General features: G+C 44.1%; 1 protein-coding gene across 1 annotated transcript in view; it reads left to right on the forward strand.

Annotated features, from left to right (window-relative positions):
- The window catches only part of LOC137335344 (peroxidasin homolog), a 132,597-nt gene that overhangs the window by 81,139 nt on the left and 26,288 nt on the right, over window positions 1-25,170 (forward strand). The window contains exons 12-20 of the mRNA XM_068000678.1: window positions 1,384-1,500; window positions 4,339-4,497; window positions 4,896-5,008; window positions 7,216-7,372; window positions 9,118-9,226; window positions 11,226-11,383; window positions 13,585-15,088; window positions 19,295-19,429; window positions 22,144-22,352. Coding sequence (XP_067856779.1) covers window positions 1,384-1,500; window positions 4,339-4,497; window positions 4,896-5,008; window positions 7,216-7,372; window positions 9,118-9,226; window positions 11,226-11,383; window positions 13,585-15,088; window positions 19,295-19,429; window positions 22,144-22,352 — 2,661 coding nt within the window. The remainder of the gene's footprint in view (window positions 1-1,383; window positions 1,501-4,338; window positions 4,498-4,895; window positions 5,009-7,215; window positions 7,373-9,117; window positions 9,227-11,225; window positions 11,384-13,584; window positions 15,089-19,294; window positions 19,430-22,143; window positions 22,353-25,170) is intronic.

Consider the following 25,170-nt stretch of genomic DNA (forward strand, 5'->3'; position numbering starts at 1 on the left):
TTGGAGTGTAGCAGCATGTAAAAATGGACAGAGATCAGTTACATTTGACCATTTTTCCAGTTGGTGAAAGGAAGCTCCAGCCAGAAGAGGTAGAAACGTCATCACAATATTAAAATTATGACCCCCTTGTGCTTAAATTACACAGCAGAAGAGCTTACTTGGATCCAATTTGTCCAAACCTTTCATAATTTTAAATACTTTTATCATATCTCCTCTTAGTCTTCTCTTTTCAAGTGAGAAAAGACCCAGGGTAGTTGATCTTTCCCCGTATGTCATTCCCTTAAGTTCTGGGATGTGCCGGGTAGCCCTTCTCTGCACCCCTTCCCCAGTAATTAAATATCCTTTCTGAAATGGGCAGAATGAAACTGTTCGCAGTACACCAGATGTTGTCTCAAGCTATTCAAGCTATTTCCAGCATTTACACCAGATCTGGATTTCGTCATTTGTACCCCCTTGTAGGATTACTGGGCAGATGTTCAATGCAGAAAGAAGAGAAATTTTAAAGAGCCCGAGAAAGTCAAAGTAATGGTTTTTGAAGAATTGTAAGTAATTTGGGCTTCCCCTCTTTGCCTGCTTAGTTGATCCGAAGGTTTTGTGCCATGGGGTGTGGCACTGCCATATTTTGATTAAGCCCTAAAATGTGGAAAGTGGGTTTCTGTATTGGAATCACGCTATTTTTATATTTTTATATTTTACGAAGAGGAGAAGGAACAACACTTGGATGCCAGGCCAATGAGGTAGAACCACAGGAGGACTGCCCACCCATTACCCTCCCACCCCTAACGCAGAGGCAAATTTATCTGAATTTGTCCAAGTAACTCCATCTGCACATACTGTGATTCACCATGGAGGCAGTGGCAGAGTTGTGGCTCTTGCCACAATCTGACCAGCAACCAAATTCCACCACACACATGGAACTTCAGCCTTTAACTTTTATGCCTCAGGTTTATTGCAGACATATTGCACTGTTGGTTTATGGAGAGAGTACTCTAGACTGCCAAAAAAGGCAACTCATCTTGCACCCATCTCATCCAGCATAATGTGCATTTTGCCAGCCACAAAATAGGGGGTCAGATGCTGGGCTGTTTCACCACCTGCCCCCAGATTCCATATTAGGCATTCACATTGGATTTCCTTTTAACTTTTGCCTGGTACCATTTCGGATGAATGCATGAAACCTTTGTACACTAGTATCCCACAGCATAATATCAAAGCCATTGATTCTGATCTAACTGTAGTTACATCTAGTCACTTTTTAAATTTGAATAGATGCAACTATATAGTTAGGCAAAATAAAATATCAATGGAACATAATGTTTTGTTCTCCTAACAGTTTTCCACACTCTAACGTTTAACTGTGGTTTGTTCTTTTTATTTCTCCAGATGGTCCCAAATTCTCTCTGATTCCCAGCAATCAGGTGGTCCTAGAAGGAACTGCTGTGGATTTTTACTGCCTTGCAGAGGGAACCCCAGCGCCAGTAATTGCCTGGACGAAAGCAGGTCTCCAATATTTTTTTTTAAAGTGCAACAGATATTAACTCCAGAACTTATTCTACTTTCACAAAGAAAATCTAAGACAGAGTTCACCAGTGAAATGATATGTATTTCAGTTATCTATAACAAAAGCTGATATTGTTACAAATGATTAGTCCTATTAAATAACAATACTGTAAATATACCAATTGCATCATATAGATTGGACAGTAAAACATTGTCAGAAAGACCTGCCATTTATAAAGGGGCCTATTTGTTTCAAAGAAGTGGTTCTCAAAATTTTATATTGGAACTCCCTGGATACTAAAAGAAAGAAAGACTTGCATTTATATAGCACCTTTCCCGACCTCTGGACATTCCAAAGTGCTTTACAGCCGATGAAGTACTTTTGAAGTGTAGTTACTATTGTAATGTAGGAATGATTGTACAGTAAGTAATGACACACTCCAGGAAACCCCCATCCTAACTTCTAAAATCAGCTACCAAAAGACAAACTGTGCTAAAAAGGGGAACTGGATGGCACAGTAAATTTGACATTGGCCTTTTACCTCTGGGGTGAAAGTCTCCTCCACTTGCTGTCCTCTGTGAAATGAATTTGCGCAGCTTTAATCTTGAACGTGGTCACCATGGGCCTAGAAGGAAGGGAAGATGTGCCCTGGTCCCTTGTGAGGCAGGGAAGATGTTGGGCCCAGTGTGAGGATGACTAGGAGAGGACTATAGGGGTCTGCACCTGCGCAGAAGGATGATGCAGGAGCATCACAAGTATCTGCGACATCTGGGGTCCATCAACTGCCAGAATACACTCCTCTGCAGCGGGTTGGACGCAGTTGGGCGGATAGTGGACAAGCTCTACCAGGAGATTGTGCGGGGAGCTCATTTGATTGTGGAGGCGTCCACAACCATCCTGCAGCCGACGCCCCTGTCCCCTCATGACAGCCGTGGTCCCCGAGGGACATGCTGCTGATGAGTAGGACAACAGCTCTTCCCAGGGCCAAGTCCTTCCACCCACAACCTGTGCCAGGCGCACAAACTTTGCATTACAGGAGGCAGATGTCCTATAGTGAGATCACACCCGTTCCCCATGTCCCCTCGGAGCAACATCGGGAGCCACCGACATCACAACTCCCTGATCTCAACTGACGTGGGACTCGGAGGCTATTTAGGTGGTACAAGGGCTCATGCACCCCCGAGGTGGGGGGGAAGAGGGGCGCAGGTGCACGAGGGAGTAGGATTCCCCACTGCATGCAGTAATACATACTGCATAATGTATTATTTTGCTGCTAAAGTGCAGACCTGTGTAACCACAAGGTTTAATTGTTGTGACTTCCTGAGGTCATTGAGAGTCCAACTACTCTTGGACGGATCCTGTGGTCAAATAGAGGTCAAAAAAGTAGCAGGAAATAACTGGCTTTCATTTTTTAGACTTGTTTTTAAAAGCTTGACACAGAAATTTACAAGTTTGACAAAATGTCACACCTGAAATGTGACAGGCACATCTCAATTTGTTTTGCATGTATTGTTTCTACTAGTCGATCACCTGTGGTGTTGCACACAGGGTGTCCAGAACAAGTGTCGTCTTTGGGGTTAATGAAGTCGGATGCCCTGCGGAAGGGGGCATCTGCCACCTGTCTTCACAATTCCTTGGTCTCCAGTACCTGGCTGGAAGGAACCAGAGCTGTAAAAATTGAGAGCTTTGTTACCTTCATTCCCACTGACAAGGTCTTGCAGGAGATAGACCTCGGCTTCACATGCTCATGGATCATCTCAGAGAGATGGCCAGTTGTTTCCTTGGTCAATAATTGGACCAGGGTGCATAGACATAATTTAGTCCCCATTTTAAAGTCATACCCTCGGCCCTTATTTTTATATTTTTAACACTAGTTGATCTCCTAGAGGGAGGTTGTCATTGTAGCGTGACAAGTTCATGTTGTCAGTTTCCATTATAAATGTGGACATAGGAATTCATAATAGAAAAAGGTGATAGGAAGTGCACAGCAGATGTATCATTATTAATATATTAAAAATAAATAAGCCTTATTTAAGAAGTATTTCCTTTGTGCTAAAATTTTTGAAGAAACTATAATTTCATGCAGTTCTGATATATTGTTGACAGTCACTCAGATTGTACTGAATGGAGACCATAGCTCCCTCCCCAGAGCTATATTAGTTATTGAATTTCTCTATAGCACAGCATTGCATGGTTAAAAAATGTACATACTGAGGGATTCTGTTTACAAGTAAACTGCTTTAAAGTTAGTTATCTCCTAAGTGGAGTGGTATTTCCCTTTCTGAGTCACCTCTGCCCCTTGCGAGCTTTATTTCCTTGCCCCCTCCCTTTTTTTCCATTAATTTGTTTCCATTCCCTTCTTTAGTCTCCTGAGCATGTTAATTCCTTGGTTTCGTGCGTGCTGGTCACCCTCCAGTGCCCTGCCCTTATGGCCATTCTTCAGGCACGAATCTATACAACTGGTTGTCAGAATATTCCGCGATGGAGGACACCACAACCAAGCTCAATCCTGACTGCTTGATGTCTCCAATCTTCTGGCAGCGATCAAGAGTGGGAACTCCTTCATCCAAGTGCATTGAGACTAATTGTAGTGTCGCTAATGCAACCCAATTTGAGCTCGGCTAACTCAGCACAGACCAAACATCAAATCTGAGAGCTTCCAGGTCTGATGGTTGAGTTACTCACTATCTTAACCAGTTCAGCTGTCGAGAAAGTGCAACTGGCTAATACCTCTTGGCTTTTAGTATACTATACAACTAAAAGCAATGTCATCTACAGTTTAACTGAAAGCAATATAATCCTTTTTTTTTCCCTCTCCTGTTACCCATTACATTTAGGTGGTCAGTTGCCCAATGACCGAAGACACACTGTTTTGTCTACTGGCACACTGCGTATAGTGAGAGTGGCTGCCCATGATCAAGGCCAGTACGAGTGTCATGCCATTAGTGTTGTGGGAGCAAGACATGTGCCAGTACAACTGACTGTTCAGTCACTAGGTGAGATCTGAGATTTTTATCATGAGTCTTTTGTGCTATAGCGTAGGGAGTCATTCTCCACTAACACAACCTAAATGATCTTTATGACCCATAGAACCAGTTTAATTGCTATTTGAAAGTGTTATTAAGTGCAGATTCCATAAAATTCTATGGATCGTCTTTGTGTATATTTGATTAAAACAGTTGTTCCATTCCCATCAAAAATATTGGAATTTTTGATATTCTTAAAAGTGAAAGGATTTATAGCTTTTTGCTATTTCTATACAAATTAGATTATATAGAATCAATTGTCCATCTACTTTTGAAATCCTATTGTCAAATTGTATGGAGCAACGTAGAAGAGAAAGAATTGAATTTGATGCAAATTTAGTTCTGTCTTGTGCTTCCTCTCTGGGTAGTGACTCCTGTGTTCATTCACACGCCATATGACACCACAACAGAAACCGGTCAGGATGTGGAAGTTCAATGTTCTGCACAGGGAGAGCCTCACCCCATCATTACATGGACTAAGGTATGGATTACACCTTTTTCTGAGAATTATTGGAGTGACATTCCTGTCTCCCTTAATTTGAGCAAAGAAGTAATGCTCCGCCACTTTATTCTTGGGTTTACTTTTTCCCTAAAGTTAGAAAATATAGAAAGTTCATCCCCATGTACCTAACAATATCATTTTCATCTGGAACAAGCCCTACTTGATGGAAGGCAAGTTCATCTCCACAGTTCCCCACAGAGATTTTCTTATCTCAGTCATGCCACTGTAGGAATATAGAGTATAGGCCAGGTGCCTCCCTCACAGAGAGGGAAGGTTGCTTAGGGCTGTTGCTGCATATCTTCCAGCAAGCTGTTGTGGAAAGTGCTTTCAAAGACCTGAGAGCAAGTCACTTGCCCACCTTCCCACTTGGAGATAGGCTTTTGCCATTTTGAAACTAATAAAAGGACAAAGCAGCCCGCTTGATTGGCACCCCATCCACCACCCTAAACATTCACTCCCTTCACCACCAGCGCACAGTAGCTGCAGTGTGTACCATCCACAGGATGCACAGCAGCAACTCGCCAAGGCTTCTTTGACAGCACCTCCCAAACCCGCGACCTCTACCACCTAGAAGGACAAGAGCAGCAGGCACATGGGAACAACACCACCTGCGCGTTCTCCTCCAAGTCACACACCATCCCGACTTGGAAATATATCGCCGTTCCTTCATCGTTGCTGGGTCAAAATCCTGGAACTCCCTTCCTAACAGCACTGTGGGAGAACCTTCACCACATGGACTGCAGCGGTTCAAGAAGGCTGCTCACCACCACCTTCTCAAGGGCAATTAGGGATGGGTAATAAATGCTGGCCTCGCCAGCGACACCCACATCCCATGAACGAATAAAAAAAAAAGAAAATATCTTACTAAAAGCTATCAATCTGATGTCAGCTAAGCTGCACATCAGGGAAATGTCTGATACTCCACATATTCTTTCATTTGCGTGAGTATGATGAGTAAAATCTGATAGGGTGGTTGTAACAAGTCCTTAATCCATGCTTTGTAGTTGTATTTGAATCTCAATTGAAGAATCAATTAGAATTGCCCTGTACTTACCATTGGCGTTCAGTGGGTTACCTCCATAGCCTTGTATTTACAACAGGGTCTACTTTCACCGGCAATTAAAAGTCACATTTTGGCAAATAGGCAAAGTGAATATTTCCTGGGGCCAAAATTGTATTACCTTAACAATGCAACTTCATTGGGGCCTGTAGAAGTACAGAATCCAATAGAACAGAATCCACATTTACCATCCGCTGCTAGAAATGCGGCAAGGCAGGACTTCTGGCCACTGACAGTGAAGGACATTGACCCAGTCCCAAATCAACAGGGATGGGGTAATTTTGATATTTGAGACAGGCAGTCCATGACTGTAGAGGCACAACAGAGGTGCCCACCACAAATGCCTGGTGGAAAATCAAAGCAGCAGCTTGCAGCTCTGATGGGGAAGCCAGAGGCCCTTTTGTTCCAAAAATGTTTCCATTCTTTTCCGGGAAGGGAAACAAGGGCCTGCAAATGGAGGCAATCAATCCCTTCAGGGAACAATTACCTCAGCATTGCAACTTTGTCGGACCTTCGGAAGGCCTAGTGCAGAACCTACGTCTGTTCTCGGCAGGCGCGCAAACCGCTGAGCCTAAAACTGTACTTTTGAATGGAATTTCTAGGCTAGCCTGGGAATACTTCCTGCCCAAACTGCTGCTGGGACATGGAGAAGGAAACAAGCAGAATGCTTGCCTTTCAGAATTTCTGACAGAGGGCAAACCTGCAGATTTGGGTTCCACCCTAAATTCCTGCCCCCCCCACCACCACAAACCCCTTGCAGCAATCCATCCCAAGTTGTGCCCTCCCCCATCCCAGGAATTTTGGGCACCATGTTTCTAAGAGCTGCAAATGTTTGACACTGATTACATGGTATTTGGAATGCCAGAGCTGACTGGTGCAGCCCTAAATCTCACCATAAGCCCATGGGAAAATGTAACACTTGAGAACAAAAAATAATGATGGAAGCATGCCCCGGGTTGGATTAATGAGGTTTAGCACCAGTAAACAAAATGAGAAGTGACTCAAAGACGTGGTCACAGTGTCTATTCCCAGAGAAAGGAAAGAGTAGAAGTTCATAGAATATGAAATAGGTTAAATATTTATGTTCACAAAGCTGGTTTACTTTCAACCTCCTCTTTGTAAACAGGATGGTGTACAGATCACAGACAGTGGAAAGTTCTTTGTCACTCCAGAGGGAGCTCTGATTATTCGAGATGTTGGAGAAGCAGATCAGGGCCGATATGAATGCATTGCTCGTAATGCATTTGGTTTTATCTCCAGTAATATGCTGTTAACTGTCACTGGTATGTTACTGCAATTGACATATTTTAATCTGTTATGGACAGAGGTGTTGTTTTTCTGCAGTGTTACTGATACAGATTTGGTAACGGTTATATTGATTTAGTATTTTTTGGTGCAAAGCAGTTTATTTAAAAATGCAGAATGGAGAAGTCAAGGAGGATGAGGGCAGACAATGAGCCACCTGGGAAGTTACTTGTAACTTTGGTCAAATTTAGTACACATACCAAAAGGAAGGTTTTCACTCAAAGGATGATAAAGGTCTGGCATCATTTACCGGACAGATTAGTAGAGTCACAGACTTTAGGGGCGCACAATACACAGTTTGATGCCAACCTGAGAGAGTTAGAATATTAGAGGGATGAGATTCAGTGAGTCAAATGGCCATTATTCATCCCTGACTTTTCGTGTATACTATTTGTGCAACAGACCAGTCACTGTACTGTCAAATGTTCGCACGTGCAGTTTTGAATATAGTCTTAACATTACTTATTCCTGTCATATCAGGCATCACTTTGGTACACATGGTTTAATATATTAAAAACAAGCATGCCGTTGCTGTTGTATCATTAGAAGTTCAATGGTACATTGTGCAGCCGCTACAATAACTTCCTATTCAGGTTACACATGGCTACATATGGGTCAAAGCTTATACTGGTACAAATTCTCAGCCTGTTTCAAGGCTGCGAGAGACAGGCTGAGAGCCTGTCCAAGCCATAACTTCCTTACCCAAAGCCTAAGATACCGCAAGCAGGATTATTAGTCTCTCACCATTCCCTTAACACACCATATAAAACGGGGCTGAAACTCTTCATTGTATGTGTTTACACGTCCTGCTGCCTGATGTAATACATGCCAAGCAAAGTAAGTAGCACATTACTGAAATGTCTTACATTAGAAATCATTGTATGTGCTATTAGCTTAATGCATTTGTATGACCTTCCGTTAAAGAAGCTATTAAAGAAGGCGTCAGCCTTTTTGAATAAATGGGTTAATACCTTTGTTAAAATAGTGGGCAGAGGCAAGTTGTACAAAACCATTAATTGTTTATCTACAAATATTGGCAAAAGTAATTTCTAGCCTGTTATAAACGCTCTCACTTGATTTAGTATTAGTGTCAAATACATTCTGTGGGCTGTGACCCAGACTATAGACCTCAGATCCAGGAGAGTTGGTGGAGATCTTGATCCTGACCAGCAACTAATATGCGAGGAAGAAACAGCAAATTCACTTTTTTAAATCTTGAAAATCAGCATACTTTTTGGGGAGAAAAATTGGCTATTGAAGAAAAATAAACAAAATTAGTTTAAAATAGTAGGAACATTTGAAAAAGTAACTGCAGAAGCAAATGATTCACATCAGAGATTGTTTTAATTAATTGTACTCATTGCATTTTATACATCTTGAATGTATAAAATGCAATGAGTACAATGGTGTGAAGCAGGATTTTACCCCACTGATGCAATTACAGAAACATAGGTACTTTGGCAGTTTTGCCTTTCATTTTCAAGGGCTCCCTTGAATACTGTTAACTGTCAAACTCCTAATTACTCCACTGAATGTGGGCCCCAGAACTGAAACCTTGTACGAGCTGTTAAAAGGCTAGTGTGTATAGCTATATAACATCTGTTGTGTAGCACTGCATTTAATGCTGATATCCATCTTGCCCTTTTTAAGGTTTTTTTTTAAAGGAAAGAAACAAAATAAAGATGTCTTTGTATGTATGTGTTTTTGATGCTGCGTTTTTCAGCCCTGGAAGGTGGGCGAACTGGCGACACCTTTGTTGAAGAGTCTCTCCAGGAAGCGATTAACAGCATTGACAGTGCAATTAATTCAACGCGAAGGGATTTGTTTGACAAGTAAGGATGCAATAATCTCTAAATCTCTTTCCAACTTAGTCAAACACGTTCTAAAATTTTTTCATCTCTGAAAAATGTAAAGTTTCTTTATGACTATAAATACTTTAGATTCATTTATAGTTATGAACATTAATACTATACTTCAGCTGTGTAAATTTTCCCAAATGTGTGATGATTTCAGGCACTGATTGCATTTTTTTCTTTAATGTTTGTGCCATGTGGTGAACATATTAAAATGACTGAGCACTGCCTTTATTTATTCAGCTGTGAGCCATTTTCACATGAATTTTATTTAAAAGAGACTCTACCATTTAGATGTCTGAGTGGAAACCCATGGGATCCTCCCATTTTTATCTCTGAGACCATGGCCCTTTAAACCATACACAGAATACTGATGAAAGATTTTGGGAAGGCAATGAAAAGTGTATACCCAGCGGGGTTTTCACTTTGATGTAATAGTGACGATGCAGTAATGATTTACAAGTGGATCTGAATGACTTTGGGCAGTTGAAGTTAATGTGTTAAAAAGATGTTGAATCCTTGCCAGTAAATTAATGCAAGTTCAAAAGTCAGGTTTGGAAGACCAATAAACAATAATAAAAACATTGAGAAACCAAAGGTACCTGTGCTGGGTTTGTTACCCAGCAACAAACACTGACCTTCTGTAACCAGAACCTATTCACTCAACAAATGCATAAATCTAAACTATTTGGTCGCTAATGGTAGAGAAGAACCATTCTTGTCCGGTAGATGAAATTGGGGCTGAGTGTTGTTTTAAATTCCCCGACATCCTCTTGCCTACAAGTCTAGTAGTCTTTTGTTAAATCACCAGAAGTCAAGATGTGTTTCTTTTTAAAAAAAACCACTTGAGTACTAAATGCTATGGTTAGAAAGTAGTAACCTGGGACATACTTTTAGAGGCCAAGTCATCACAATTTCCCTACACACCACCTTCCAGAAGGAGAAAATGGACCTGTACAGGAGAGGAAGTAAGCCAGCAATAGTGATCCATCTATCAGACAGAAAACCCAACCAACAGAACCACTGGTAGCCTAGATCCCTTACCTTAATGAAGTTCCAGGGATCAAAAACAAACAAATTCATTCGTTTAAATTGGCATTCCAGTGCAAGCACAAGCAGCCCAAGAAACTTTAATGTATCAATTTACTCCTACAAGTAATGTGTGATCAAAATTCAGACATGATGGGCCAAATGGCCTCCTTCTGTGCTATAAACTTCTATGATTCTTTATCTCTAGCTTTTCTGTCGAAGGCCTTGTATAATAATAGTCATCTTGTTTGGGTTGTTGTGCTTCATGGTTAGTAGGTGGCTGTGCTGGGGTAAGGGTGGGGTGGGATTGTGGGGGTGGGTGGTGGTGTAGGGGAGTTTGTGCTGATTGAGCATCCAAGAATGGGCCCCAAAACTGTTTGGTATTTCTCCAATTCCAGGTAGAGACCAAATGCCACTCATTAAATTGGGATATGCTCCACATATGCTTTAGTCACGTTTGTTGTGGGGAGGGTTCCCTTCACCATGTGGGGACAGGGAAATGCAGCTTCCTGCAGCTAGCATCAAGAGTTATGCTCATTGCGGAGGGCTCCTGCTCTCCAGTGGACAGACTCAGCAAGTGCTTAGGTGTAATCCTCTGGGATTGCAAGACCAGCCATGGTCCTAGTGGTCTTCCGGACTTCTATCAAGAATGGCTGGAGAAAGAACACATGACCAGAATGTGTAGCAGTGTGTCGTTCTGGCCACTGCCCCTCCTGCAGTTGGGTATGGTGGGGTGGAATTTGTGGAGACTGTGTGTGGTATGGTATGTGTTATATATGATCTAGAGCTGGAATTTTTACTGTAGGTGGTAGTGCTGAGGATCTGCCAGCATACTTTAAACTGGTGTTTAAGAACCATATCATCGACTTTCCAGCTTTGTTACAAATAACTTTTTAGTTTGCCATGCACCAACCATTTCAGAATTTGAGTTCTCACTTGTATTTGATAGGCGCCCACGCACCCCAAATGACCTGTTGGCCCTATTCCGTTACCCACGTGACCCCTATACTGTGGAAGCAGCAAGAGCGGGTGAGATCTTTGAGAGAACGCTGCAGTTGATTCAGGAGCACGTTCAGCAAGGCCTAACTCTGAACCTTAATAATACAAGTATGTGGCAATAGCATTGTTATAAAATAAATTGTGTGATGGTGGCAATGCCTGTGCACTAGTTCTTTATCTGCATCATAACTTGAATATAATTACATTGCGTTATGTCCGATATGCAACAATGTTTTTGGAATTTTACCAAAACTGAGTTAAAATAACAATAGTATGAAAATTGTTTTATTGCACTTTTTTTCCATGTAGCTTAGAACTATTGCTGCAGATGGTGGAAACAAAAATTTAAAATAAAGACGTAAGATGCTGGAAATACACAGGAGGTCTGCCAGTATCTGTAAAGAGAAAAGTTAATGTTTCAGTTATAGACCTTTATTTGTAACTGGAAGCTAAGTGATAGCCTTAATAGGACTGCACAAAATGAAGAGGCGAGGGGAAGAGAGCACGTAGAAGTCAAGAGCTAGAAATCCTGATACCTCATCATAGAGCAGAGTTAATGGGTTGAATGGCTGCAAAAAGGTATTTGAAAAGCTTGAAAGAGGTAAAAATTGGTGGTTGATATTACAAAGATTATCTCAGTAAGGCAATGAAAAGAACAAAAGAGCATGAAGTTAGCTAAGTAAGGCAGTGAAAAGACACAGGAAAGATGCAGATGAAGAAAGCTAATATTTAACAAGTCAGATACCATGCACAACAAGCCTATTCCTCTTTTATAGATAACTCCATTTCCCATCTTGTCACCGCATCCCTTGATCCTTTCTCTCCCACAATTATATCTAATTGTCTCTTCCTCCTTTCAAGGTTGAAGAACCCCAGTACCTCCAGTTTGTCTGCGTATTTCAATCCCCTGACGTAATGGATTAACCTTGCGACTTTTCTCTGCACTGTCTCCATGACTTAAATCTTCCGTTTATGCCTTGGTGACCAAAACTGAACACGATACCAGAATCATTTACACATGTACTGTGTCTCTGTCACAGGAGGAGAGGGGATGGGGTTTGCACAAGAAAATGAGAGACACAAAGCACTCCTACTGTCTGCTATGAAACGAAGAGCTGAATTTTCAGTTCTCCCACCCAGTGCAAAGGAGCAAAAATGATGGGCTATGATCTATCGCTCCGTTCTTGCCATCACTGTTGCCCCAGGATAATCGCTGGGTAGCTGGAACAGCCCCCACAGTCAGGTCCACTAAAAATGCAAATCAGGATTCAATTATGTATATTTTTGGATGGAACTGGTCAAAGCCTGCACTGTGCACGCTCCAACCAGTATCAGTTGGCGACCTGGCTGAAGCAGAGCCCAAAGTAAGTGCCTCTTTATCTTTGTGGGGTCAGGAGTGCCAGGAATGCTCCTCCAGACTCCACAAGACTGGTCTGGGTGTTGCCGCACCACCTCCTCCCCCCCCCCCCCCACCCTATCCAGAGATTGGCCCTCTCCCCCTCCACCCCACGGACCTGACTTCTTCTGACCCAGATGATGTAGTCCCAAAACCAAGTTCTAGGGCACCCGACTCCGTTCCCTTTCTCCCCCCACTCCCCTCGACAACTCCTCCAATGAATAAATGTGTTTTACTCAATTATCTTTTGGGATCAACAATTTATTTCCCTTGAAATTTACCAATGGTTATCTATATACCCCTGGAAATTAAAATATGTTCAAAATAGTTAATGAGTGCACATTGTACAAGGGCTGTTAGATGGTGTACGTTTTATGTGCTGAAAGACCTTTTTTTCTTTCCATAATTGTGTTTGGACAGGTTAACCTCAAATCAGATATTGGCCCTCAAGTTTAACATTAATGGTTGAGGCAAATCATGATTAGCCACATAAATGGATAATGTGATGCCTTTTTACAATTATCCTCTTACAATTTTTTACAGTTGCCTACAGCAACAATTGTGATGTTTTATCTACTTGATATATTGGTGCAGATGACTGTTCCAAGCAGGAAAACCATTTCTTCTGACTTTAGGATGCTGGTGACATCACCACTCCAGTTCATTAAAACTGACTCTACATCCTTCAGCACCCTCATTAACAAAAGACAAACCAACTTACAAAATACAATCCATCACTCCTATTAAAATAAAGAGGCAGTAGAAGCTCAAGCCATAGAATCGTGGAAGTGTTATGATGCCTGCTACTACATTGAGAGAGAATTCCATGTACCCAAAATCATTTTAAAGACACTGCCTGTGCTATATTATTGCATTTGTTTCTGATTTGTTTTGTTTGACACTTCATTTTTAGGTTATCGCTATAATGATCTAGTCTCTCCGCGGTACCTGAACATGATTGCCAATATTTCGGGATGTACTACTCACAGACGTTCCCCTGACTGCATAGACATTTGTTTTCACCATAAGTACAGAACACATGATGGTACTTGTAATAATCTGCAGCATCCAATGTGGGGAGCATCGCTTACCGCTTTTGAAAGACTTCTGAAGCCAGTGTATGAAAATGGATTTAACCTTCCCAGGGGCTCCAATCTGAACCAGGAGGACAGCAGACACCCTCTTCCATTACCTCGTCTGGTTTCCACAACAATGATTGGTACCGAAACGATCACTCCTGATGACCAGTATACACACCTAGTAATGCAGTGGGGCCAATTTCTAGACCATGACTTGGACTTAACAGTGGCTGCACTGAGTATGTCTCGGTTTTCTGATGGAGAACCATGCAACAAATTCTGCACTAACGATCCTCCATGTTTTCCAATTTTGATCCCAGAAGACGATCCTCGTGTGAAGAATGGTCGATGTATGTTTTTTGTGCGCTCAAGTCCTGTATGCGGCAGTGGAATGACTTCCCTGTTAATGAATTCTGTCTACCCAAGAGAGCAGATTAATCACTTAACCTCCTATATAGATGCTTCAAATGTCTATGGAAGTACAGAGCACGAGTCACAGGAGTTGAGGGATCTAACCAGTCAACGTGGTCTATTAAAGGCAGGTCAGGTTGTACCTAAATCTGGCAAACATTTGTTGCCTTTTGCCACAGGCCCACCAACAGAATGCATGAGGGATACAAATGAGAGCCCTATTCCATGCTTCCTTGCAGGTGACCACAGATCCAATGAGCATATTGCATTGACAGCGATACACACACTGTGGTTTCGAGAACACAACCGTATTGCAACAGAGCTACTGAAACTCAATCCACATTGGGATGGCGATACCATCTATCACGAAGCGCGCAGAATAGTCGGCGCACAAATGCAACATATCACATATGCACATTGGTTATCCAAAATCCTAGGAGATGTTGGTATGAAAATACTAGGTGACTACAAAGGCTATAATCCAAATATCAATGCAGGGATTGTCAATGCTTTTGCCACAGCAGCTTTTCGCTTTGGACACACACTTGTCAATCCAATTCTCTATCGACTGAATGAATCCTTCCAGCCAATTCCTGAAGGCCATCTTCCATTGCACAAAGCTTTCTTCTCGCCATTTAGACTTATTCAAGAGGGCAGCATCGATCCACTACTTCGTGGCCTTTTTGCTGTCCCTGGAAAAATGAGGGTTCCAACTGAACTTTTGAACTTGGAGCTCACAGAAAAGTTGTTTTCCATGGTGCATGCTGTTTCCCTGGATTTAGCCGCAATGAATATCCAACGGGGACGTGATCATGGAATACCTCCATACAATGACTACAGGGTTTTCTGTAACCTCACATCTGCTCACGATTTTGAAGATTTGAAAAATGAGATCAAGAATCCAGAAATTCGAAAAAAGCTAGAAAGGTAAGCAGACAAGAAAATGCGTACAGCTCTTCTAAGGCAACTTGTGGTCCTGGCTCCCTAATTCGACTAAACTTCTTTTTAAAAAAAAAGGTTAACTTGGCTTTTCCTTTTTGCACTCTCAAAAGCACCGTAGTCAGATGTAAATTAGCACTCCCCATTTCTGTATTACTACCAGTAAGATACCTCACACGCTTATCCTTCCATTTCCCATACTGGTTATCTTTATTGTACCTCTGGGTGAAATTACTCAACTGGAGAAAGTTATTGGCAGTTGATCGACGTTGACCAGGAATTGGAGCTTGACGTCTAAACTCGTTTCACTTAAGACAGAGGAGTCTGCCATCTCTGAATTCAACACCAAGTCCAGCAGTGAAAGAGCAGTTGTCAAAAGGTGCTGCATTCATCTGGTCCTTTCAGTCAAAATTCATGGTAGCCCCAAGCTACCCAATTTCAAAAGTAACAAACATATGAAAACAAAGAATGGGAAAAGACCAGCTAGTTCACTGAGCCTGTCCTATACCATCATCGTGTAACTTATGCACACCGTGACCTCCACCCACCAGCAGCGCAATCTCCTGGGAGTAGCAAAAGTTGCAAACTGAGTTTTAATCATGTTGAAATTATAACTAGGCATAGGTTTATGGCCAGAGCAAGCAGGACACTATTGATGGAGAATGGTTTTTAGAGTGTTTACTGTGTAGCAATTCTTGAGAAACAAAAATAAGTTTTTACCTGACGGTCACCCTGCCTCTTGAAAAACAAAGTTCTATTTTCTCCTTAACCAGATATCTGTGCTAACCTGGTTGGGGAGGGGTCTGACTCATGGACATCTTCAGGTGGCATTACTGGTACGCTTTGTCAGTGTGCCAGGAGAAAATGTTGGGTAGAGTAAGAAAGGACACCCCACCTCTTCTAGACGGTTTTCCCTCCTATATATATTTTTTTAAAACACTGGAAATCTGAAATTGCTGGAAATACTCAGCATGTCTATCAGTAACTGAAAAGAGAAAAGACAGGTTAACATTTTGGGTGTATATTCTACAACAGAGCTCAGACTGTCCGTGCATTCACACTATCGGGTTGATTTTCACTTGATTCGCCTGGCGTTAGTGGGGCGGTTAAAGCTTCAGAATTAAGTTGGTAGCCTTACTGCCCCTTTAAACCTGATGATGTGGCTGGTTCCGTATTAATATGTCCTTTTAATATGCAAATTGGGCTCCTATGCTCTAAATAGGACCCTGATTGTCATTTTAGATTGGAACTGGTCGGACTGCGTGCGATGCAGGCTTCAATCAGTTCCATGGTTGATGGAGCTGAAGAGGCTCTGAAAAGGCAGGTTTGGAATAATCTGGGGGCCCAGGGACTCCCCCCTCCGCGATTGCGACCCATCTCCCGAACTTATCCTGCTGGTGGCTGGGGCTAGCCGATATTGGTTGGTTTCAGTAGGGCAAGCTGCATCGGGACACCCATTTAGCGCCCGCAGCTCACTGGTACAATGTAAATAAGGCCAGGGCCTCTTCACTTCGAGTGTGGGTGACTGGCCAGCATGCTCCACTGGTCGCTCGCCCAAAAGTCAAAATCAACCCAGTGGAGACTAAATCGGTGTCTGTGCCAGAACTGATTCTGAAGTGAAGCAGTGTTAAACTACCACGTCAAGGGAGTCTCAGTCCACTTTGTTTCAGTGTCAGCTTAGCCCCTGACCCTGAATTCAGGCTACATTTACACTATAACTAACATTGATGTGAACAGAAACTGCTTCATTCTAACGCTACAGATAAAGTGTAATTGCATCTTTAAATGTTGCCCTTCTAGTTTGGTAAAATCCTATGCTCTAACATTGCAGCTGTTGGGTTAAAGTTTCTGGGCTCTCTTAATATAAGCTAGTGTCGGAAGTTCAGAGGCTCGCCTTCAAACCATAGATGCTGATCATTAATATTGTGTGATATTTTGTTCTTCTCAGATATAATGTCACAGTATTTAGGTATCATAGAAGTGGTTCTTCTTCCCAAAATGCTGGTGAATGTATACTATATTAGTGGTAGTTTTGCAAGATCACATTTTGTTGTGAAAACACAATTTTCCATTAAACTATGTAAACTTTGAATTTATGTAACAGAAAAAATATAGAATGGAATCTTGTGTGTCGAATAAACAACCACACAACTTGCCTTTAATAAAGTAATAAAAGTCTCAAGACACTTTAGAGTATTTTCAGACACTGCTCAGTAGCAGAAAATTTAGGTTATGTGACCAAAAGCATGATCGAAGAGTGGTTTAGGGAGGAGTTTGAAGGTGGGGAAAGTGGTAACGTCACACAGGTCACAAAGGGATTTCCAGAGTGTGGGGCCAAAATAGCTGAAGACTGCCACCATAGATGGAATGAAGAGAACAGGAGATGCGAAGGAGGACAGGGTTGAAAGGATGGAAGATATGGGCTGGCACTTGGGGCTAGAGGAGGTTGCAGAGGTTGGGAGGGGTGAGGCCATGGTACAATTTGTAAATGAGGACAAGGATTTTGAATTCAGTGCTTGGGGTTGGAACAAACAAGCATGACAAGGAGTACCTTGGAGAGGGACAGGAATGTGAGTGATGGGATTTTGGATGAGTTGGAGTTTATGTAAGGTAAAATTTAGGATGGCTGGCACAAAGAGCATTGGAGAAGTTGACTCGGGAAGTGACAAGGTGTGGATGATAGCTTCAGGAGTGGTAGGGTGAGGTAAGGCCAGAGGTGAGCGATTTTGCAAAGGTAAAATTAAGCATTCTTGGTGCTAGAAAGAATATGGGGCTTGAAACTCAATACCAGATGAGCCAGGAAAAGGGCGAGATAGACCAAAACATTACAATTGCCTTTAACAAAGTAAAAGAGATGGTTCGGGTACAGTTTTGATACATTCCCACGAGGGGGAAAGGTAGAACAACCATAGCCAGACCTCCCTGGATGACTAAAGAGATAGAGAGCAAGATGAAGCAGAAAAAGGGGGCCCAAGACAGATGTCAGGTTGTTAATACAAGTAAGAACCAGGCTGAGTATAGAAAGTTCAGAGGGGAAGTAAAAAAGGAAGTAAGAGGGACAAAGAGAGAGTATGAAAATAGACTGGCGGCCAACATAAAAGGGAATCCAAAAGTCTTCTACAAGCATATAAATAGTAAACGAGTAGTAAGAGGAGGGGTGGGGCTGATTAGGGATCATAAACTGACTGGAGGCAGAGGGCATGGCAGAGGTACTAAATGAATACCTTGCATCTGCCTTTACCAAGGAGGAAGATAGGGCCAAAGCCACAGTAAAAGAGGAGGTAGTTGAGATACAGGATGAGCTTAAAATTGATAAAGAGGAAGTACTAGAAAGGCTGGCTGTTCTCAAAATGGATAAGTCACCAGGTCTGGATGGGATGCATCCTAGATTGCTGAGGGAAGTAAGTGTGGAAATTGTGGAAGCCCTGGCCACAATCGTCCAATCCTCCTTAGATACAGGGGTGGTGCCGGAGAACTGGAGAATTGCAAATGTTACACCCTTGTTCAAAAAAGCATGTAAAGATAAACCTGGCAACTACAGGCCTGTCAGTTTAACCTCTGTGGTGGGGAAGCTTTTAGAAACAATAATCCAGGACAAAATTAATAGTCACTTGGACAAGTGTTGATTAATAAGGGAAAGCCAGCACGGATTTGTTAAAGGAAAATCGTGTTCGACTAACTTGATTGAGTTTTTTGATGAGGTAGCAGAGAGGGTTGATGTTGTGCGTATGGACTTCCAAAAGATGTTTGATAAAGTGCCGCATAATAGGCTTGTCAATAAAATTGAAGCTGACAGAATAAAAGGGGCAGTGACAAAACTTCTTCATGCAACGAGTGGTTAGGATCTGGAATGCACTGCATGAAAGGGAGGTAGGAGAAGGGTCAATTGTGGCTTTCAAAAAGGAATTAGATAGGCACCCTGAAAAATTTGCAGGGCTACGGGGAAAGAGCGGGGTAGTGGGACTAGCTGGCTTGCTTTTGCAGATAGCCGGCACAGGCTCGATGGGCCGAATGGCCTCCTTCTGTGCTGTAACCATTCTATGATTCTATGCAATGGGTTTCCTTGTTCCAATAATAACAAAATAAGGCATTATCTTTCATTGGTAATTTGCTTAGATTGGTTTGTGAGTAACTAGCACTGACTGTATAAAAAAGCCTTTATCTTACCGACAGCTAACCTTACTCCTGTTATAGGTTGTATGGCACTCCACGGAATATAGATCTTTGGCCTGCACTGATGGTAGAAGATTTGATACCAGGAACAAGAGTGGGACCTGTGCTGCTATGCCTACTTGCTACTCAGTTTCGTAGACTAAGGGATGGAGACAGGTAAATGTACTGAATGGTGTGTTATGGAGTCTGATCAACCAAGAAAGGATGTAATTTACATGAGTGTCAGGTGCCCAGAAGCTGCTTTCAGTTCAATTTTTCATACCAGTTGTAATTAGTGACTGGATTAGTTTTTGTGAATGAGTCAATTGGAGGATACTGGGACCAATGCGAAACCTTAACACCGTTGAGCATGCTTGCTTGTCGACCCCAATTAAAACTCTGCCTCTTCTGCCTGCCTGCTACACATTGAGGGGAATTTTGACCACCATCCTCCCCCCACCATGACAGGTGAAACAATGGCAGGGGCGTAGGTTAAAATTTCAAACATCTGAAACCCAACCCCAACCCGCTACAGAGGAGCCTACTTCTGGTTTAACTGGGATGGGCGAATAACCTGCTCTCAAGAGACGTGTCAGTAATTTAAATATGTTAATGAGGCTGCATGCCTCAGATTTGAGCAGCCTTTTAGACATAACGGTTGCAGGCCGGGATTCCCGGTGCTTGGAAAACCCAGCAGCTGAAGAGAGGCGAGAATGGTCGCATCCAACAGGTAAGTGCATTTGCAGCATTGCTTGTGGGCCAGGAGCAGCAGGAGTGCTTCCACCCGGCCCTTCAAGCTAACTTGCTGCGATCCACCACCAATAACCACCCCATCCCCCGCGATCCAGCTCTCTCCCCCCGCGATCTCTCTCCCCTCCCCCCCTGCCGATCTCTCTCCCCCCCCCCGCCGACCACTCTCCCCCCCCCCCCCCCCGCCGACCACTCTCCTCCCCCCCCCCCCCCCCCCCGCCGACCACTCTCCCCCCCCCCCCCCCCCCCCCCGCCGACCACTCTCCCCCCCCCCCCCCCCCCCCCGCCGACCACTCTCCCCCCCCCCCCCCCCCGCTGACCACTCTCTCCCCCCCCCCCCCCCCGCCGACCACTCTCCCCCCCCCCCCCCGCCGACCACTCTCCCCCCCCCCCCCCGCCGTCCACTCTCCCCCCCCCCCCCCCCCCCACCCCCCCCGACCACTCTCCCCCCCCCCCCCCCCCCCCCCGCAGACCACTCACCCCCCCCCCCCCACCGCCGACCACTCTCCCCCCCCCCCCCCCCGCCGGCCACTCTCCCTCCCCCCCCCCGCCGACCACTCTCGCTCCCCCCCCCCCCCCGCCGACCTCTCTCCCTCCCCCCCCCACCGACATCTCTCTCCCTCCCCCCCTGCCGATCTCTCTCCCCCCCCCCCCCCCGCCGACCACTCTCCCTCCCCCCCCCCCGCCGACCACTCTCCCCCCCCCCCCCCCCGCCGACCACTCTCCCCCCCCCCCCCCCCCCGGCCGACCACTCTTCCCCCCCTCCCCCGCCGACCACTCTCCCCCCCCCCCCCCCCCACTGCCGACCACTCTCTCCCCCTCCCACCCCCCCCCCCGCCGACCACTCTCCCCCCCCCCCCCCCGCCGAACACTCTCCCTCCCCCCCCCCCGCCGAACACTCTCCCTCCCCCCGCCGCCGACCACTCTCCCTCCCCCCCGCCGCCGACCACTCTCCCTCCCCCCCCCCCCGCCGAACACTCTCCCTCCCCCCCCGCCGCCAACCACTCTCCCTCCCCCCCCCGCCGACCACTCTCCCTCCCCCCCCCCCGCCGACCACTCTCCCTCCCCCCCCCCCCCGCCGACCACTCTCCCTCCCCCCCCCCGCCGACCACTCTCCCTCCCCCCCCCCGCCGACCCCTCTCCCTCCCCCCCCCCCGCCGACCCCTCTCCCTCCCCCCCCCCCCGCCGACTTCTCTCCCTCCCCCCCCCCCCGCCGACCTCTCTCCCCTCCCCCCCGCCAACCTCTCTCCCTCCTCCCCACCCCGCGATCTCACCCACCCCCTTCCCATTGCAGCATCCAGTTGTTTTTTTTGAAATGATTGCATGCTTTTTGTTGCATCGTTTGACTATAGGGAGGAGATGGGAATCATGTCCAAGTCCGACACCGTGCTCATTGCGGACCTCCCTGCTCAAATTCTTCCAGGAGGGGTCATGAGGTACAGATCAGGGTCACTGGCCTAGGAATGTTGAGCAAACTATAGCTCAGCACAGACCATAGATGGAAAGAGAGATGTTCCTCGTCTGTGTGACTTAACGTTGCACTCCATGGTGCATTTAAAGGAAGAAAGATTTATATCGTGCCTTTCATGACCTCAAGACATCCCAAAATGCCTTACAGCCAATGAAGTACTTTTTGAAGTGTAGTCACTGTTGTAATGTGGTATTCTCATTGAAAGTACCCATAGAACAGTGGTTGTTGTAAATAGTTGAAGTTGGAAGTTTTCATGTTCTGAGGAAGAGTCCAAGAAAAGGTGGCACTGACACACCATATCATGAAGTCGCTGAATGTGAGCTTGCACCAGCATATTATGGGTCTTAGCTGGACCATTAGCCACTGAATTATTGTGGCAGCTGAAAAACTAATCCCCTAACCTGCTTGTCTAGTGTTAGAGTATTACAGGTTGTACCTCGGCGAGTTTAGGCAAAACTACCTATCGATGGTGTTAATATATGGATTTAAATCAATCGGCAAAACTGTGTGTCATATCAATAGCACCAACAGTAGGTTATCAGCTTGGTGAATGGTTAAATGCTGTAAATTTTCCACTAGGGACAAAGGCTTGTCAGCCCAACAATGTCCGCAATGTTTTTGTATTGGGAAAACCGTTGAGACAACAGGAAAATCATTTGTATTTGTTCAGATTCTGGTATGAAAATCCAGGAGTCTTCAGCCCAGCCCAGGTAACTCAGATAAAGCAAGCCTCACTCGCACGAGTTATGTGTGACAATGGAGACAACATCCAGCAGGTTCAACCAGATGTCTTCAGGGTGGCAAATTATCCTCAGGGCTTTGTCAGCTGCAGGGAAATTCCACGGATCGACCTGAGGATGTGGCAGGACTGCTGCGAAGGTAAGACTCCGTAAAAGTGAACTCTCTTTAGTTAATGGCTCGTTTTAATGTGCAGTTAGTATGTGTGTTCCTGTTAACAAAAAAGGTACCCTTAGAACAGTGTTGTTGTAAATAGTTGAAGTTGGAGGTTTTTATGTTCTGAGAAAGAGTCCAAGATAAGGTGGCACTGACACACCATTTCATGAAATCGCTGAATGTGAGTTCACACCAGAAAATTATGGGTCTTAGTTGGGCCGTTAGAGAGTCATTGAATGGAGACTAAACCACCCTGGCTGCAGGAAAAGGCATCAGGTTGACTCTTGTTCCTCTCAGTTTACCATGGGTAAATGGAGAAAATTACTTCAAAATTAATAGGGAGAATATTTTTTAATTAATTAAATTTGGAGGCAAGAGCATGCCATATTTTAATGTCTGGATTAATAGTGGATAGTTTGTTTTGAGAAAGGGCCTTCCTTTCTGCGGCCTTTGTTGTATGTTGTCGTACTAGAAAGCTCTCTGACCATTTTAGGGCTCTGGTGTAAGTGAGGCTCAGTAAGTGGCACTGCTTCACTTGTGCAGGATTAAGCTGCCTGTAGTCAGTGGCTGTCATAGGAACATATGACCAGGGGTAGGCCATTCAGCCACTCAAGCCTGTTCCGCCATTCAGTTAGATCATGGCTGATCTGTACCTCAACTGCATTTACCCATCTTAGCTCCATATTCCTTGATACTCTTACCTTACAAAAATCTATGGATCTCAGTCTTGAAACTTTGGTCTGCTCACAATTAAATCTGCTTAACAGCATGAGTCTACTAGTACAAGGAAGAGGAGACCCAGGGCAGTAAGCATATAGACATGGTTCAGTGTGCATCATGGCACTGTATTGGCAATTTATGTACTGATTCCTGGGATACAGGAGCCACACAGTATCTTTCTAGTGTCCGATTACCTAATTACGTGGTCCTGCTGGAGGTGTAGCAAACTGAACTGGAGTGGAATTCAGTTGGTGTATTCTAGAAATTTCATGCTGAATTTACATTGATAGAATGTGGCATTAAAAATCATAGTATAACAGTGAAATAAGAGTATTGCATCACTGGGCTTATGTTATAGGTTCAGCTTATTTAATCATCCTAAATATTTCTATGTCTTTGTTTAGTGTGATAATGAAGGATTTATGGACTTGCAGTGGCAGAATAATTTGCTTTTAGAATGTTTTCTGTCTCCGAGAAAAACAATATATTACCCAGTGTTGTTGCTATATTCCTGAAATACATAAATCCCACTAGCACTGAGGATTCTGACTGCAGTAAATGATTAAGTGCACATATGCAAGGATCACTGTATGCTTCAAATGATGACAGAAGAAATCTCTGCAACCTCATTATTTAAATCATCATGATCATTTACAATACCCGTTAGAATGCACAATTTCAAGTTTGGCATCCACCCCCTACTGAGTTGTGAACTTTTCCCGCTCATGCAACTCTATGATACAGCAGCTCATGAGTTCTTTTCTTTAGATACAGCCCCAGTGCTGACAGTGCTACACCACCAAGGACCGTTTATAACTTTAATAGAATAACTTGAAGGAATGTTGGAGCAATACTTGATTATACCACAGAGTAAATATTCGTTGGACATGTTTTAAATTAAAACACTGTGTCAAGCTACAATTCCCAGTTTCAAACGACACGTGATTTTGGACAAAGTGTCAGCTGTTTTCTGGCTTTGTGGATGAAAGCCAATTGGAACATGGACCAGATGCAGCTCTGTGACATTTTTGATTCCATCTAGTGGCAAGAGCAAAAATAGACTTGAACGCAGAAAAGATTTGAAGGAGCACTGTCTCTAAAATAAAAGGTTTGGCAAACTCTGTGTTTGCCAAATGACACATTGGTGTAAATTGAGCTGCAAAGTATTATTGTGTTTTCACATGATGTGAGCTGTCTGTGAGTTTTGTTGCCATGTTTCATTTTTCTCCCTTTCCAACAAAAACAATGTGCATCCCTTAAAATGACCAAAAATTATTTTGTTAAAGGGGGAAAATAGCCTAGGGGGAGTACTTTGAAGAAAATAATAGTCTGAGCAGATGTTCTTTTTAATTGGTAAAGATTTAATGTTTCTTACAACATGGAGACAAACCTGCACAGTGATGCAAATCATGTCACATACACTTCATCATGTGAAATCATTGTAATGAAAGTCAGCCATTATTTTTCGAATTTATCTTTATTAAGATTAACACCATCCATTCAGCTGCCTCCCCTGTTTCCCCCTTCCTACCAAACCAAACATCCCCCAAGGGTCCCCCTTCCTTAGCCCTGAACCCGTGTTTCTTTCTAGTTTCTCTCTTATCTCCCATCATGACCTCTCCAAGCTCATCTCATCCATGAGAGACCCACCTCCTGTTCCCATTCACTAAACTAATGACTACCTAACTTCTCCTCCTGACCCCCTTGTTAGCTGACATTGTAAATGGATACGTATCCTCAGGTCTTGTTCCCCTCCCTTTCAAAAATGCCATCATCAACCCCCTCCTCAAAATCCTATCCTTGACCTCTCTGCCCTTGCAAGTTAATGCCCAATCTCCAATCTGCCTTTCCTCTCAAAAGTCCATAATGTGTTGTCGCCTCATAAGTGCATGCCTATCTTTCCTGCAACGCCATGTTTGAATCTCTACAATCAAGTTTTCGCCCCTGCCACAGCTCTGAATCTGCCCTAACTAAAGTTACAAATAACGTCGTCTGTGACTGTCACCATGGTGCATTTTCCCTCCTTATTCTTCCTTGACCTCTCTGCAGTCTTTGACATGATTAACCACACCATCCTCCTCAA

Source organism: Heptranchias perlo, chromosome 19 (assembly GCF_035084215.1).
Source record: "Heptranchias perlo isolate sHepPer1 chromosome 19, sHepPer1.hap1, whole genome shotgun sequence".
NCBI lineage: Eukaryota > Metazoa > Chordata > Chondrichthyes > Hexanchiformes > Hexanchidae > Heptranchias > Heptranchias perlo.